General features: G+C 37.4%; 1 protein-coding gene across 1 annotated transcript; it reads right to left on the bottom strand.

Moving 5' to 3' along the window:
* Positions 1-8625: 8625 nt before the first annotated feature.
* On the bottom strand, positions 8626-9582 carry LOC126497671 (olfactory receptor 4S2). Its single transcript, XM_050135846.1, has one exon. The coding sequence runs from the start codon at positions 9580-9582 to the stop codon at positions 8626-8628; it is 957 nt and encodes a 318-aa protein (XP_049991803.1).
* Positions 9583-17343: the final 7761 nt, after the last annotated feature.

The raw sequence follows: 17343 nt of genomic DNA, 5'->3' as shown, positions 1-17343 counted from the left end.
CTTCAAAAACTACAAGGGGGTGAGATCATCCCTCCATTGCTCCCTCCACCATACGACAGACAAAAGATGAGGTCAGATCTCCCAAGTGTATTCGTGGTGCTGGATTACCTGTGCCTTTGTCAATGGGGTCAGCTCTACTATGCTGCCCAGGGTAGGTGCAAGGGTGCACTATTCTGAGTGCTACAGCCAGCGAGGGGTAGGATCAACTCTCCCACTTTCAAGATCCTGGGACCAGCTTTTCTACCCTGCTGTAGGTGTGAAGGGATGAAGTGCAAGGAACAAGGAGGGTATTTCTTCTTCCCACACACCACAGCTTGACAGACCAAGGGGCTAGCTAGCTCCTCCACTCTTGCATATTCAGGGACAGATTATGCGGATTCGCACTTGCAGGAACAGTTTTCCTGTGATGCCCGAGGGAGGTGCAGGGTTCTGCTCTCCGAAGTGTTGTAGTTAGAGTTAGGGCCAATTCTACACAGCCCTATCCTCACTGCATTCAGTGGTTTCAGGAGCCATGAACATCAGTGTAGGTCCAGGCAGAGCCAAGGAACAAGACATAGCCCCAATGGCAGCACAGGATCATATGAGGCCCTGGCCCTGGGTGACAGCGTATGTTACTCAGGTTGGGATGGGTGCAACAGCAGCATAGCCCTCAGGCTTCAAGAAAACCACAGGTGGAGGCCGGGATCCTGGGAAACAGTGTGGTCCACTCAATCTTAGATGGTAATAGAAGCCATAGACATCAGCACAGACCCTTGCTGTGGTAGGGCCACAGATACATATACCGGCTACTTCTACATTTAGGACTAGATGACGCCATGACCCTGCGTTACATTATAGGCCGCACAGTTCTGTATGGCTCTGTGTGGCATCTAGACCCTGTAAGATCGGCATGGTCTCAGGATTCAGCCTGGACTGCAGTCCTCAGTATTAACCTGAGTGGCAACAGAACCCCACATCTGCATTAGGGTCACGAACCAAGTAATGACCTTTGGAAGAAGCCCAGATCAAGACATCTGACCCTGAGTCGCAAGTTTGGCCTGTACTTCAGTTCATTCTTCTCTTCCTTCCACCTCTTCAGATCTGTCTCTCTCCTCAGCACGTGCAGTATCCTGCACCCCCCCCACTCCCATTTTGCCACTCTGTACTTAGCATAAAGGTGCCCAGACTGCCTGGTGTGATAGGTGCTGGGCAGGCTCCTGGGTGGAATTATTTGTCCCAAGTCTAGAGACCGGGGGCAGAGCTGTGCTTATCCTCCAGAGTCTGCCAGGTGGCTCTGAGGTGAAATTCTGTCTGCCTTGAGTCTAATCTTTTTTTAAAGATTTATTTTTTATTAAGTATACAGTGGTCTGCCTGCATATGTCCCTGCAGGCCAGAAGAGGGCAGTATATTTCATTACAGATGGTTGTGAGCCACCATGTGGTTCCTGGGAAATGAACTGAGGACCTTTGGAAGTGCAGCCAGTGCTCTTAACCTCTGAGCCATCTCTCCAGCCCCCTGACTCTTATTCTTAATAATTAAACCAGGAAACGTCCTTAATCTTAATTGATATTGTGATTGTTACTATGATTATATTATATATATTAATATATAGCTGTCTGTTTCTCTCTCTATATATATGTATATAGAGATGTAATATACATTCACACATACATATGTGCAGCTTAGAGTTCATACTCCCAGTGTCACACATCACCTTGGCAGAGGCTCTACAGAATGTATCCTAATGTAGTTGTAAGTTTTCTCTGTCTTGCTTGATTCTGCCAGACAGGTTTCTTTTCTGCCCATCAGTCCCGCAACTGCTTATTAATAAACACTGAGAGGTAAATTTTAAATATAATGGTTTGGCCAATTACAGGCATTTTTGATTAGCTCTCATGCTCTATCATCTTTTTCCTTTGGCAGCTACATGGTGTTTCTCTTATTGGACAGCTGACTCACATTCCTCTTGACACCGCCCTAGTTTGTACATCTGTTTGGATTTTCAGCTTAGCTATACTCTGTTTTTCCATAGGCCAAAGAGCTTTAATTATTAATCAATGGGAACAACATATATTCACTTATATTCCCAACATACAAAAAAACATCCTACCTTTTCCCCCATTTTCTGTCAAATTAAAAAGGAAGGTGAAAATTCAAGCTCATGCTCCAGACACCAAAGATAGAGTTGCCTCTACTGCTATGCCTTCCCTGCCATGTTGAACTGAAGGGTCTCTGAAGCCAAAATTACCTTTTGCTTCTTAAAGATTCTTCTGTCAATACCCTGTCACATTAACAACAAAAATTATTAATATAATATTAATATAATCGTACATGTTCCTAATTGTTGAAATAAGAGCGGCGGGGCTGCGTCCCCAACACCCCGGCCGCTTGGCTAGCTCATGCCCGAAATAACAACACACAAACTGTATTCATTTAAAGAACTGCTTGGCCCATGAACTCTAGCCCTTACAGGCTAATTCTCGCACCTGGACTAGCCCATTTCTAATGATGTGTGTAAGCACCCCAAGGTGCGCTTACCGGAAAGATTCTAGCCTAAGTCCATCGTGGGTTGCAGCTGCCTGGGAGAGCTGAGCATGGCGTCTCTGCTCCAGCAGAGCTGTCGGGTCTCTCCGGGAGCAGAGCAGAGTCTGACCTCACTTCCTCTTCCGCCCAGAATTCTATTCTGTTTACTCCTCCCATCTATGTTCCAAGCTGAGGCCAAGCAGTTGGTTTATTATAACTTAACCAATGAAATCAACAGATTGATATATGACACTCCCACATCACTTCCCCTTTTTCTGTTTAAAAAAAAAAAAAAAAAAAAAAGAAGGCTTTAACTTAACATCCAAAGCTCTAGAAATGACAGAGACATCTCGCTGCCTGGACAGTCACCCAAAGTTCCTCTGTACCGTTGGGGCATCCATCTTCGGCCTACAGGCCCATAGTTTCCAGCAGACATTTCCACAAAGCAGGAAATTTCAAAGGCAGTCACTATCTGCTTGTCCTGAAGAATGTCTTGCAGACTCTTTCATGAATCAGGAACCCCGAAAGATCATCTCACCTTTAGGCAAGTTCAGCAGTCCTCTCTCTGCGGGTTCTCTGTGTCCAGTTTATGCAATAGTCCAGGCAAGAGCAGTTTCTTGCCCAAATGGCTATCAAACTCCATAAGGATCCTCTTCGATGCCCATCTTCCTCTTGAAGTAGATTGGTGCTGCCAGGAGCAGAGTGTCTCATTGTCATGAAAAGTCCTAAGTTATTAAAACATTTAAAATGCCATATTCTATAATCTTTGAAAAATATGAAGAATGCCTATCTAAAATATATCTATGCACATCTAGAAAACCTTAACTAACATGACTACAAACTTAACTATTATTAATGATTATTCATTAACAACCTATATACATTACAAAATTAACCTTAAATTTAAATCACTAAAGCAAAATCCATATCAATGTAAATTATTCATACCTATATCATCTCCCCCTTTAAATGTAAAAGAACATTTATAAACAATATTTGGGAACATGGGCGCAGTTTTTTCTCTCCAAACTGCTTCCTGCTGAATGGGGGCGTCGTTAATTAGGTCTTTCATGGTATAACCTGTGTGCTAGTTTCATCTCAGTTGGCAGTTGAGCGAAGCAATTTTCTGAAGGTATTCACAGCAACCGTTCAGGAGGGCGTGGTCCATCATACCATATCGGAATAGAAGAAATGAACAGGGTCTCATCCTCTGTGAAAACAAAAAAAGAAACTCCTTTCCAAAGTATCATGTCCTTAGATCCAAATTTCAAAGTCAAGGCATCAAAATCTCTACGATGGATTAGTTCAGCAGCATTTATAAACAAATATCTTTTAGCAGCTGTTGCTCCTTCCTCAGCATTCAAACAATTCAAAGAGAGCATAATAGTATACAGTATCAAGATTCTCTGTGTATTTTCCATCTTTGTACGCTTTATTTTAACCTCTATTTCGTTTATTTTTACTTTTATATTCTCTGTATCTCTTTGACCTGGAATAACTCTGTAGACCAGGCTCTCCTTGAACTCTCAGAGATCCGCCTGTCTCTGCCTCCCAGGCATTGGGATTAAAGGTGTTTGCTACTACACCTTGAACTCACAGAGATCTGTTTGTCTCTGCCTTCTAGGCACTGGGATTAAAGGCGTGTGCTACCACACCTTGAAGTCACAGAGGTCAATCTCCCTCTGCCTCCCAAGCGTTGGGATTAAAGGCGTGTACTACCACACACAACTTCTCTTTTTCTTATTTTTTTTTAAGAACTTTTAACTTTTAGCTTGCATATATTTTTAACACACTGTAAATCATTTAAACATTTTCTTTGTCTTTGAATCTCTTTACTGTATATCTCTCTTTTTCTGACCACACGAGCCTTTAAATTACTGAGCAATATGAGTAGGATTAAAGCCGTGGCTTTGCCAGCTAGATCCAGTCCATTCCTTAGCTTTCCAGCCTCATGGCGGAGATACAGGCTGTAGCCATGTTTATAGCCACAATTCTATGGCGTTTCAAGGTCCCTGCCAGCCAGCGAGCTACAACAGACAACAGTCAAGTCCTCTCTCGGTAGTTGGCCCTCCTGCCTCAGTCAGAGTTTGCCCTGGCAGGACGGCCCAGAAAGCCGGCATTTTTAAACAGCACAACTTTTTTCCTGCTACGGCTGAAAACCGAAAAGCATGCGTTCAGCTTTTCACCAACACCGTTTAAGTGTTTCGTGGCAGGACCTCTTAATGAGCTGCAGGGTTTTGCAGCTGAAGCTGAGTCAGGAAGCCTCTCTTAGATGAGAGCGCTTGCTTGCCTCTAGCAAGCGGAGTAGACCCAAGAAATTTCTGCTACCAAGAAAACATGCTTCACTCCATTCTTTCCCAAGCTTTCTCAGGCTTTTTGTGGATTCAGTTAGCCACACGTCTGGGCGCCATCTGTTGAAATAGGAGCGGCGGGGCTGCGTCCCCAACACCCCGGCCGCTTGGCTAGCTCATGCCCGAAATAACAACACACAAACTGTATTCATTTAAAGAACTGCTTGGCCCATGAACTCTAGCCCTTACAGACTAATTCTCGCACCTGGTCTAGCCCATTTCTAATGATGTGTGTAAGCACCCCAAGGTGCGCTTACCGGAAAGATTCTAGCCTAAGTCCATCGTGGGTTGCAGCTGCCTGGGAGAGCTGAGCATGGCGTCTCTGCTCCAGCAGAGCTGTCCGGTCTCTCCGGAAGCAGAGCAGAGTCTGACCTCACTTCCTCTTCCGCCCAGAATTCTATTCTGTTTACTCCTCCCATCTATGTTCCAAGCTGAGGCCAAGCAGTTGGTTTATTATAACTTAACCAATGAAATCAACAGATTGATATATGACACTCCCACATCACCTAATCCAGATATAAATTTTTATGTAGAGGATAATTTAATTGTGTAAGAAATTGTGGTAGGAGCCTGAAATAAAAACAGATCAATCTAATCACATTGTTTACTATTTTTTATCCTCAACACAGGAATAATTTTATCACAGATATGAATTCTTTTAGAGTTCCCTGTATTACTAGGGTAGAGTAGCTGGAACAGATATAAAAGTATTTGAAATAAAGTATAGTGCAACCATGTGGATAGTGGTTGTAACTTTTGTTTCTCTATATCAGCAAGTTGTCTGTCATTTATATTCCTTATGTACTCATGAAGACCATATGCAAAAAGGGTCTACAAAGGCTTCATGTCATTCATCATCATGACGACCAGGATTCAGATCTCAGAGTTTTCAATAAGAAGACATGAAGTATGCTGTGCATGTAGCCATTGTAAGAGACACTGACTTTGCTGATAACTCTTTACATCACCATCTTGTTCACTCTAAGGATGTGCATCAGAGGTCTTCCTCAAATCCCTCCTTACCTGTAATTCACACATCACTTCCATTTATGTTCTTCTAAACTATCATTTTCATTTATGTGCTTATGTTTATTTCTGCCTGTGATGACAAAGCCCTTGCTTTTTCTTATATCATGATTGTCTCTGCTAGACACAATTTTGGGAATAGAGGCATTATGAATGTCAGGTAACATAAGTGTTGCCAAAACAAAATGTTGTAGTTCTTTGCTGTATCTTAATCTATCTATTGAATCAATAACTACCTTTCATGTACTAGTACAGAAAATAGGTAAACTTCAAGTTGGAATGTTTAAGAGAGGAGCTGGCTAGCTTGTGCCTTTTTATTACTTTATTGTTTGAGGCTCTGCATAAAAAAGTGTACTTGAAGCACTGACACATCTGTATGTCTTCTCCTTTATATTCCTGTTCAAAATCATCATGATGATGCTCTTACCAGAGCAAACTGTACAAAATATATAGCTCGACCTTGAACTTGTTTACTGACAGAGTTATTGGCCATGAAGAGATATAGGTCCTAGCTACTTTCATTTGAGGATTGCACTAATTTTTTTAAAAATGAAAAAATATGTGTGTTGCATATGATAATCCTGTCAAACAAACTCTATTTCTGAAAATGTAATTCTATGTAAACGCCACTCACTTATTAACATGGGAAAACACTGCATTTAATTATCAGTTCTTTAATTATGGTATATTACTTCAATTTAACATTTCAAATCAGATGATAAATATCTTTATTTTCAAGTTCATAAATAAGACCGTACAGCCCCATTTAATAAGTCATCATGAGGCAACAAGTATATATTTGTTTTGCTTTTTTATTTGTTTTTTTTTTTTTTTACAAATATGGAGCATAAGAAGTCTTCAAAGTAGTGTAAAACTCAAAACTTAGGAAAATGTAAAAATAAAGAAATTGAAAATTCTTTATGTACAATTTGCTTTTCTTTACTGAAAACAGCGCATAGAAATCAATATTTTTCTGCACTGTTTTAGTCGTGTCAATATCTTCTTTACATAAACCTGCCCTATACTTATAGAGTAAATAAGACCCTGTGGCAAAATAATTACATGCACACACATATGTACACACACAATGACTGTGGATATGGATAGCCTAATGTACTTGCTTGAGATACTTCCCAAAGAGTGAGTAGAAGTTCCTCAGACATTCAAACATAATATTTCTGATGCTCATCGTCTGTACAACAGTCTACTCTAAAAGAAATATGGCTTGAAATCTCTTCAACTATCTCCATTTCTTTTACAAAGGATTCTATATTTAAAGGTCAAGAACCCACTTTCAAAAAGGATCCATGAGAAGGCAAAGATTTTAGTGAGAGTTTTTTTCCAAATCTAAAAGATAGAGATTGGCTATGTTTAAAAAAGAGTGGGATATTTAGAAATATGACAAGAAGAATGATAAAATATATGGAAAGGAGGCAGGAAGATATAATCAAGTGTCAAATTTTATTTACATGGGGAGAAAGAAACGTGCTGGGAAGATCTGACTCAGGAAAGTGAACATGAGCAGATATGACAATGTCTCATTCTGATACACTGCCCATGAATTTGCTATGTAGCTGTGGTTGACTTTGAAATCCTGATCCTTGCCCTGACAACCCCACTTGTGCCCACATACACACCTCTTCAGTGCTAAGGTTTCAGGCATCTCCAGTATACATACTGCTTAAAAAAAGAACATTTAACCACAATATTCTTATTATTAGGCAATATAGGCTTCCCAAGGAGTAACATTTATATTCAATTTTCTATGTAATTGGAACCTATGTATAGGGAGAAATAGTAGTTGAATAATTAGATTTTAAGAAATACAATGAAGCAATGGTAAAGACACATTTATACTCAACATTTGCCTTAATGAAATAAATCTGAGTTTGTGGATCCCAGTGAAAGGAAATTTTATTCTTAGAAATCTATGCCTGAAATGAGAAAGGGTTGAGTGGAATGATATAACTGAATTGAGAGATCATAAGATCAGTCTATCCAGTGTTCTAATAGTTGGAATAAAAGAAAATGACTAATAATGAGAGAAAATATTATTTACCAAAACCAATGATTAAAACTAAACTTTTGTTTTGCCATATATTTTTACATTCTTTGCCGGTTGTATCACAGTTTCAATGCTATGAAGCTTAGTTCCCCTTGATTTCTGAAATCTGTCAAGACATTAACTTGGATGTGATCCTTCACATGTATAGGATCATTTATGCAATATACATACAATGAGAGTCTAATAGGTAAATATAGCTTTCCCCCCTCATTTGTCAAGACAGGTTTTCTCTTTACAGCCCTGGTTATTCTGAAACTTGCTCTGTGGAATAAGGAGGCCTTGAACTAACAGAGATTCTCTTGGCTATTAAGTGCTGAAATTAAACACATGTGCTACTACCACAGTTTGAATACCTAGAAACTTAAATATCACATTTTAAAAACCTAAAAACAGTCTTAAGTATTTCATTTGATTCTCCCTTAAACAAAATAATTAGGAAGAGCAGACAGCAATGATTTTATGTGATCATTCTTATGACCGAGTAATACAATCGTTTTCATTCGTATTTACAAAAAATTGCACATAAAATATTATAGTATGATCATGATTATTGTATCTTATGTCTGTGTAACACAGTTTTCTCTTTTGAATCCAGTGAGGTTGCTATTGTTGCCTCACTAAGCAATGACAATATTCAAAGCTGAAGAAATTGAAGTTTGCCTACTTAATGATAACTTTCTGCTATTTTCCAGTCCTCTCCCAAGTGACTTTTCTAGCCCAGAGCTTCCTCATTGCATTCTTTACTTCTGCATTTCTTAAAGTGTAAATCAGAGGGTTCAGCATGGGAGTGATAATGGTGTAAAACACAGCCACCATCTTATCCTCTGAGAAGGTAGTATCAGGCCTCATATACATTAAAGTACAGGGACCAAAAAAGATGATGACCACAGCAATGTGGGAACCACAGGTGGAGAGGGCTTTGCACCTGCCTTCTGCTGACTGCTTTCTCAAAGACACCAGAATAATGGTATATGAGATTAGTAAGATAACAAAACTTCCCAGTGCAATGGTACCGCTGTTGGCTGTCACAACCACACCTACAATGTAGGTGTCTGTGCAGGCAAGTTTCAGTACAGGGTGGACATCACAGAAGTAGTGATCAATCTCATTGGGTCCACAAAAGGGGAGCTGTACCATCAGAGCCACTTGGATAATGGAGTGTAAGAACCCCCCCACCCATGTTCCCAGCAGCATCTTATTGCATCTCTCCCGGTCCATAATAGTCATGTAGTGGAGGGGTTTACAGATGGCCACATATCGATCATAGGCCATGACAGTAAGGATGAAGATCTCAGTGCAACCAAAGAAGTGAACCCCAAAGAGTTGTAACATGCATCCCACATAGGAGATAGTTTTTCTCCTCACCAGCAGGTCAACAATCATCTTGGGCGCTGTGACTGAGGAGTAGCAAATGTCCACAAACGATAGAAAGCTAAGGAAAAAGTACATGGGGGACTTGAAAAGATTGCCACTGAAAACTGTGACCATAATGAGGAGATTTCCCAGCACTATGACCATGTAAAAGAAGGAAAACACCACAAAGCATACTTCTTCAGTCTCTGGGTTCTGAGAAAGGCCCCAGAAAATAAATTCACTGACGTTGTTTACTCCTTCTATGGAATAAGTTCTTGAGGGCATAATCCCAAAAAGACTTTAAATTACCTGAAAGACAAATGAAAAACATCATAAACACTCATTCATATTTTATAACAAATGAAAAATTATGATGGCTAGAGGCGGAAGGGGAACACTTAGGACTTCATACTCTGAAATCAGTTTAAATGCATCTGTTCAGATCAACTTACCTCAGTGATACGTCCCACTGTCCTTTTTAATTAAGATGAGAAGTAAAGGCCTAAAACATAAGGCTGATTCTCGCAGTCTCACATTATACCTGAAGAATTTGCTTCTCTACATTTCAAAGATTATATGCCAGCTTCTAAATGTACTTGGATCTTATTTTGTAGAAGATATCTATTAAATTTCGAACAAAATACTGTCTGAAATATCAGCAAATGCTTGCAGCATTAATTATACAGGATTAAGAATGTTTGCTCATATTTACCCTGCTTCATACCGTCCTACCTGGGTATCATATCTACTCAGAAATCACAAGTAACAAACCACAATGACTTCTGCAGGCTTCCCTTCCCCTAAAAATTGGATCATCTTGAAGTGACACTATGGTCTCTCATCTGACCTCATCAATTGAATATCAATATGTGGTATTGTAGAAAGAAACTTAATTTAGATACACTTGATTCTAAAATGTTCCCACTGTAAGCCGGATGAATCATTTAACTTCATGAGACTTCCCTCACATCATTTCTCATATAAAGTTTTGTCATTATTGTTTGTCATAAAATGTCACTTCTACAATGAAATTAAATCAGTCCATGAGCATAAAATGAAAACAAAATGCTGAAGAGGCAAAGATAAGAGTATATGCATGAATATGATAAAAATTGATGATAATAGAAGAATCTGCTGTAGATGAAGCCAGCTCTGGTGTTTAATCAAGAAGGAAGCAATATCCCAGGTAATTTCTTCAGCTATAGCTAGGTGCATTCCAGGATTTCTCTGCAGTTTCCTTGATGTGATATTTAAATACATACATGAAGCAAAGAGAAAAATAAAAGTAAAAACAGAAGATGAAGTACTCTGCATTTATCATCAGCTTTTAATCATATATCCTCCTATTTCCTGTTTCATGTTGCATAACACCATGCCAGTCCACGTGGGCAATTATGAATTCAATATTTCTGGAAGAGGTTATCAATCAATTCCACTAAAATGAGTATAAGGAAAACACAAATTTTAATTTTATTAGTGATATCCTTAGTAGTAAAATCGCAGACATTCTAATGGGTGTCGTTCATAAGGGAAAGCCCATGTGGATAAGTTTGGATTAATAGAGATTTCAGGATCTTTTCCCAAATCAACACATGGATGTAAATGTATGTGGTGATAAGCTGTCATTTGGGAATGAATCTTTCAAGATCCATTGTGCTTAATTCTTTTAGTCACAGAATTATGTAATTTCAGTTGTCTGTTGCAGAAGGAGCAGGCCAACCATGAGCTTCTGAAAGCCATATGTGCTATGTATCTTCAGGTTTTTGTCCTACATGTGTAGAAAAGTCACTATACATCTGTCTCCTTTTGTGTACGACAAAGAAATGAGGAAAACATACAAGAGAACAATGATAGTCTCAGCACATTGGGAATCAAACTCAATCGATGGTTTTTATAAACTATTATTCTTTTGGCATCTTACTCATTTAAAAAAATATTCAACACCAACAATTTCCTATCCTAGGAGTTTGGAGCAAATGGTACTACACTTCTTGATTTGTTTATCTAGAAGAGGTAAATACTTAGAAACAAACTTGATCCTGTTCTTGTCCTGTCTAAAGCACACAGGACTCAGGGAAGCAATCTTTCTCTAAAACAATGTTAATCTAAAAGCCCCTTTTTAATTTTTTTCAGCACTTGAGACTTGATGTTTTTTCCGGTGCCTAGCATTTCCTTATTTCCTTTATTACTCCCTATCTCTAAAGCAGCACACATACAGATATATCATTATCTTATCATTCTCTTTATAATCTTATACTTCATTTCCCGAAAAAAAAACAGGACTTTTGAATTTTATCATAAAAGCTAAAAAGTTGATACCTCACTCCATTCCACAAACATTGTTTTCTTAGATTGAGAAGAAGGACTAACCTTGTTGATATTTTCCAAATGGACTTGAACTCACATTATATTTTTATTTCCTCCTTAGACAGCACAGAAATACTATGTAATTATAAGTAATTAATACCAGAGAATCCTTGGTGTCCTAAACACAGGGTGGCAGAACTCAATATTCATTGTTCCAGGTCTTCACATTTACTGAAATCTACCTGGTTGTTGTGCCTTTGATAATAAATGTTCTTTCTTTGACTTCTTATGAAGTCTGGTTAAGGAGTGGAAAGAAAACAGTAATGACCTTTGGGAGACTGTATTCCCAGAGTCTTCCCCCATGGTCAAAATAAAATTGCACATCAAAAATGAACTTTAAATTCTATTGTTTGTTGAATTTCAAATTAAATAGATATTTTATATTTAAAGGCTAATCAATTCTCAAATAATAGACATAATCCAGAAAAAATAGCAAAGAAAAGTAATATTTCATTATTTTTATTACTTGAATTAATGTACATTGTTACATATATTAAAATATGTTTATTATATTATCCAATTTATATCATTTTTTTTGGTTGGAATTTCCTTACTTTTAACAAAGTAATAAAGACAGATATAAAGAAAATTACTTAGAGAAATAGTCACTCTTAAAGTCCTTGGCCAAGCATGATAGTAAACACCTTTAATCATAGCACTTGGGAGGCAAAGGTATAGGGTTCTCTGATTTAAAGGCAAACTTGGTCTACATAGGGAGTTCCAGGACAGCTATAACTACATAGTGAGACCCTGACTCTGATTACAAAAGCAAACAAATTAAAGAAAGAAGGAAGACTGGAGGTGGAATATTATAGATTTGTAGCTGAGCTAAACTGTAGTGAAATAATTCACTGGAAAACTTATGGGTATATATAACCATAGACAGTTGAGTATCCAACAGTAGTACCAAAGCTCTATTAAAAAGCAATTGACAAGCTGGGCTGTGGTGGTGCATGCCTTTAATCTCAGTACTTGGGAGGCAGAGGCTTATGGATCTCTGTGAGTTCTAGGCCAGCCTGGTCTACAAGAGCTAGTTCCAGGACAGGCTCCAAAGTTGCAGAGAAACCCTGTCTTGAAAAAAATAAAGAAAGCAATTGACAAAAAAAAATTAAAAAAGAAAATTAAAAAAAGAAATATAAAATAAAATACCCTCTCTTTCATCAGAGTTTTGGAAACTCACAATGTCTCCTTAATTTTCTCTTTGTATGACAAATGTCCATACCATATGTACTAAGGAGGAAAGAGATTTTGTTTCTAGAATAAAAGTAACATTTTTATGTATCTATTTTAACCTTGTAGCATAATGTTTTGGAATTTTGCCATGCAATTACATTATTGGTGACTTGTTCTGATTTAGTACCAAGAGGTATCCTACTCTACAGTCATTCCCTTGAGGGTATTTTTTATTTGTATTACCAGCTTATGGCTATGATGAACAATATTTCTGTGACAATTCATGTACACGCACTTTTAGTTGTCTTGTATATGAAGCTAGAACTGTAATAATAAATAAAAAATGGAATTATGCTATTTTCAATAATGTGGTTAGAGCTCATTATAATTATAATAAGCAAAATGAATCAAACATAGAAAGAATGTTACATTTTTATATTTTCTCTCTAATGTAACCTATTTATCCATCTATCTGTATATTAATCTATTTATATACAATTTATCTATTTATTTAATCTATCAATGAATTACTTGGACTAGAAAAGGAATTATGAAAGGGAAGACTATAGAAGTAGCTAAGTAGAGTTATAGATGGACGGAAATAAAAATATCACACATTGTCATCATATATTGACTATAAATTTACCTGTGCATAGACACAAACATGCATTTGTATATCTGTGTATATGTGAAATACACAAAAAGTGGAGAGACAGCAGAGGGGCTGGAAAAATGATAATGGAGGAATTAATATTTCAGAGGCAAAATAAAATCTACAATTGAATACATACATAGATGTGTACATGTGTGAATGTCATGATGAAAATCATTATTTAATTGTATTTATATTTTTATTTACTTATTTGAGTGTTGGTGTAGGGTGAAATCAGCCCATAACAGGAGATGGAAGGTCAGTGTCCAACTTGAAGGAGCAGATTCTCTCTGATTACTTGGGTTCTGGGCATACAGTTTTTCAGGCTTGAGAGCACATGCCATCACACTAGCCATGAAGCCCAATATTTTATATATTAGCTAAAAATCTTTCTTATATTAATTATCTTTACATTCTGCTGCATTTCTCCTTCCTCCACTCATCCTAGGCATTTCTTACCCCTCCGTTCTTATCCCTGAAACTGATCCTCCTCCCTCCCTTTTTAGGAAAGAGAAAAGCCTCCTGTGGACATCTACTATTGCTAGGAGCCTTAGCTAGGGTAAAGTAGAGTCCTGGGAGATTCCCTTGCACTCTATGTTTACCTGACCTAAAAATCCCCTCACTTTTCAGTAGTATCTTTCAGTTCTCTCCCCTTCTGTGACCCAAACCTGATCACTTATGTTCTCATCCCCACCTGCATGCAGTCAACTCACAAGATCTCTCTTCTACTTCCCCTTCCCAGGGAGATTCAAACATCCCCCAACTTGAATCTTGCTAGTTACATGGTCATGGATTGTAGCAAGATTATTGTGTATTGCACAGATAATATCCACTTATGAGTGAATACATACCATGTTTGTCATTTTGGGTCAGGGTTATTTCACTTAGGATTATTCTTTTTTTTTTTTTTATTCATTTGAAAGGAAACCAAACAATTCTTTTCCAGTTAAGATTTTATGGCAGTCAGGCAATGGTGGTGGATGCCTTTAATCTCAGCACTTGGGAGGTAGAGGCAGGCAAATCTCTGTGGGTTTGAGGCCAGCCTGGTCTACAAAAGCTACTTCCAGGACAGGCTCCAAAGCTACAGAGAAACCCTGTCTCGAAAAACAAACAAAACAACAACAACAACAACAAAAAGATTTTATGGCAGTTTCTCAGAAAACTGGGACTCAATCTATCACAAAACCCAGCTATATCATACTTAGTCATATACCCAAAGAATGTTCATCATAATACAAGAAAACTTGGTCAACTATGTTCATAACACCTTTATTTGTAATAAAAAGAACCTGGAAACAACCTAGATGTCCCGCAAATGAGGAATGGATGAAGAAAATGTGTTACATTTACACATTAGTGTATTAATCAGCTGTTAAAGACAATGACTTTATGAAATTTGAAGGCAAAAAATGGGATCTAAGTAAAAGCTTGTGAGAGCCTGTTTCAGTGAGTCTAGCGTTAACCGTTGATAATATTGGCATTTATGACATCTTAACCTCAGGTGTTGGTCTGCATAACCCCAAATTTTTTGCGATGGGAATTCAAAGTAAGGTATTTTATTGGGCAAATGAAATATTTAAAAATTTATTTAGAAATTGAGTGCTAAAGCTTGTACAAAATTATTTTTTGATATATAAATTATAAAATATGTACATCTTACAGTTGAAAAAAGACAAAAGGCATTTTATTGAGGTTTATGTTGGGGTGCTAATACCCTTAAGCCTCTTAGGATTCAGAAGGACTGTTGTAGCAGGAGAAAACTGGCTAAAGATAACTGAGGGTAAACAAACTAACTCCATAAGTCTTTTTATTATTTCCCATTTATTCTTTCTAAGCTCTCTCTAATGCTCTCATGATGTTCCCGTTCATTTGTTCCTCCTCGATGTTCCTCTTTTAATATTCCTTGATGTTTTTTTTTTTCCATTCCACAAGGTTTCCAGTATATATATTCACACAGACATAGCTCACAGTTCTCTGGTAAATAACAATGATACCACACATGCATTTCTTAGGGCTAACAGGAAGGATAAAGTAGGTGTAAGTTATCCTGAAACTCCCCTGTAGGAGAATTAGTATGGGGATTTAAATCTGTACAGAATTCGAAGAATAAGAAAAATAGAGTTTGTGTGTTGACCACATTTGTGTGGTTAGTTAGAGTTTGTAACTCTAACTAGCTGAATTAAAGGAAATGGAATCTCTTAGCCCTAGATATAACACCTAATGTGCTAGATCAAAGGGGAAACTATGGTAGTGTAAAATCCAGAGCATGGCATTTCTAGCTTCCCAAGAGGAGGCTTTGTTTCTGCTGATGCCTGAGTGTAAAGCATTTCCTTTCTCTGGGGCCTTGTGAGAATTCAAGGTCCCCAGTATATATTCTAAATATCAAGATCATATGTCCAAATGAAAGGTCATCCAGTTTAACAGCATATACAAATGTTATGTCCAATAATTAATACACTGCTGATGTATTTTGGGTATGAATTCCATTATGGAAAGAAAGACACCATGGCTTCAGAAGGTTTACAGGATGACAGACACTATTCAAAACGTAGGTTCCCAAAGCTTTGCAAAATGGAAGCAGCCTGGCAACTTTGCCAGCTGTACTCCCTCTGTATAATGCTTGTAGTCAACATTTTATATACCAGTAAATAGTAAGTCCTTCTGATCTTTTGGTAAGAGATTAATAGATGCTTGATTAGAGCCACAAGCCTGTACTCTTAGCACATAAAAGCTAAACAAGTGGTGGCGCACGCCTTTAATCGAAAAACCAAAAAAAAAAAAAAAAAAAACCTACACAAGATGATTTTGAGGACAGCCTGAGCTTTATACATAAGGAAAATTTTCCCAATGAAAAGAATAGATCAAATAAGTCGAAAAATTTATCTTGTTGAAAACCATATTCAGTGTATTCTAAAAGATAAATATTTATTATGTTGCAGGAACCATATTTTATCTTTGCAAGTATTTTACAGATATTTTAACTTCAGAGAAAAATAGATGGTTCAATAAGTCTCTGACTCACTTAAGGAGGTGACATCTTCATTAAGAAAGCTAAAAATCCATTTGTATGGTATTTAATTTATAATGAAAGCTAAAATTAATTATTTCTCATATTTTTTGAGGTGACAGATTAATATGCTAAAATTACTTTTATGTTTCTATCTCTACTAATTGTATATTTTGGGGCTAGAAAGATGGCTCAGCAGTTAAGATCACTGCCTGCTCTTCCAAAGATTCTAATTTCACTTCCCCAAAATGACATGATGGCTTACAACCATCTGCAATGAAATTTGGTGCCCTATTGAGGAAGAGACCTTGTCAGTTGTTGTTATCAACCTGGACCAAAGTTCAGCAGAACCACCATATACAGACTACACATGCATGTTTCAGCATTGCCAGGGCATAAATTTCATTTCATTTTCATTTTCAGTTGTATACTTTAACTTTGAAAATATGTCTACATTTCAAACCTTTTTTTTCATGATTTTTGGCTAGGATGATATCTTATTACTTAATATTCATAGATGGCTTAAAGTATGTCAAACAGTGGTTTTATTTTGCTCTAATATTTGTACAGCACACAATTTTCTACTCATATCACTAAACTCATTGCAATTTGATTTAATATTTCTCATCATTAGCAACTTTACACATTGTATTTTCTCCTTAAACTTTATTTATTTTTATATTTTATATATATGTATATTAGGTATATACATATGTACCATGTGCATGCATGATCCTTTAGAAGTCACAAAAGAACTTCAGATCTTCTGTCACTGGAGTTACAGAGATTGCGAACCATCATGTAGGTTCTGGGATTTGAGAGAACAGTAGGTATGTGCCCTTAGTTA

This window comes from Alexandromys fortis, unplaced genomic scaffold, assembly GCF_014885135.2.
Source record: "Alexandromys fortis isolate MF-2015 unplaced genomic scaffold, M_Fortis_MF-2015_v1.1 scaffold_23, whole genome shotgun sequence".
NCBI lineage: Eukaryota > Metazoa > Chordata > Mammalia > Rodentia > Cricetidae > Alexandromys > Alexandromys fortis.
Note: the sequence above shows the minus strand (reverse complement) of the source record. Positions and strands in the feature narration are given on the sequence as shown.

Coding starts and splice junctions, on each gene's coding strand:
- LOC126497671 (XM_050135846.1), bottom strand. CDS start 9,582: ATGCCCTCAAGAACTTATTCCATAGAAGGAGTAAACAACGTCAGTGAA.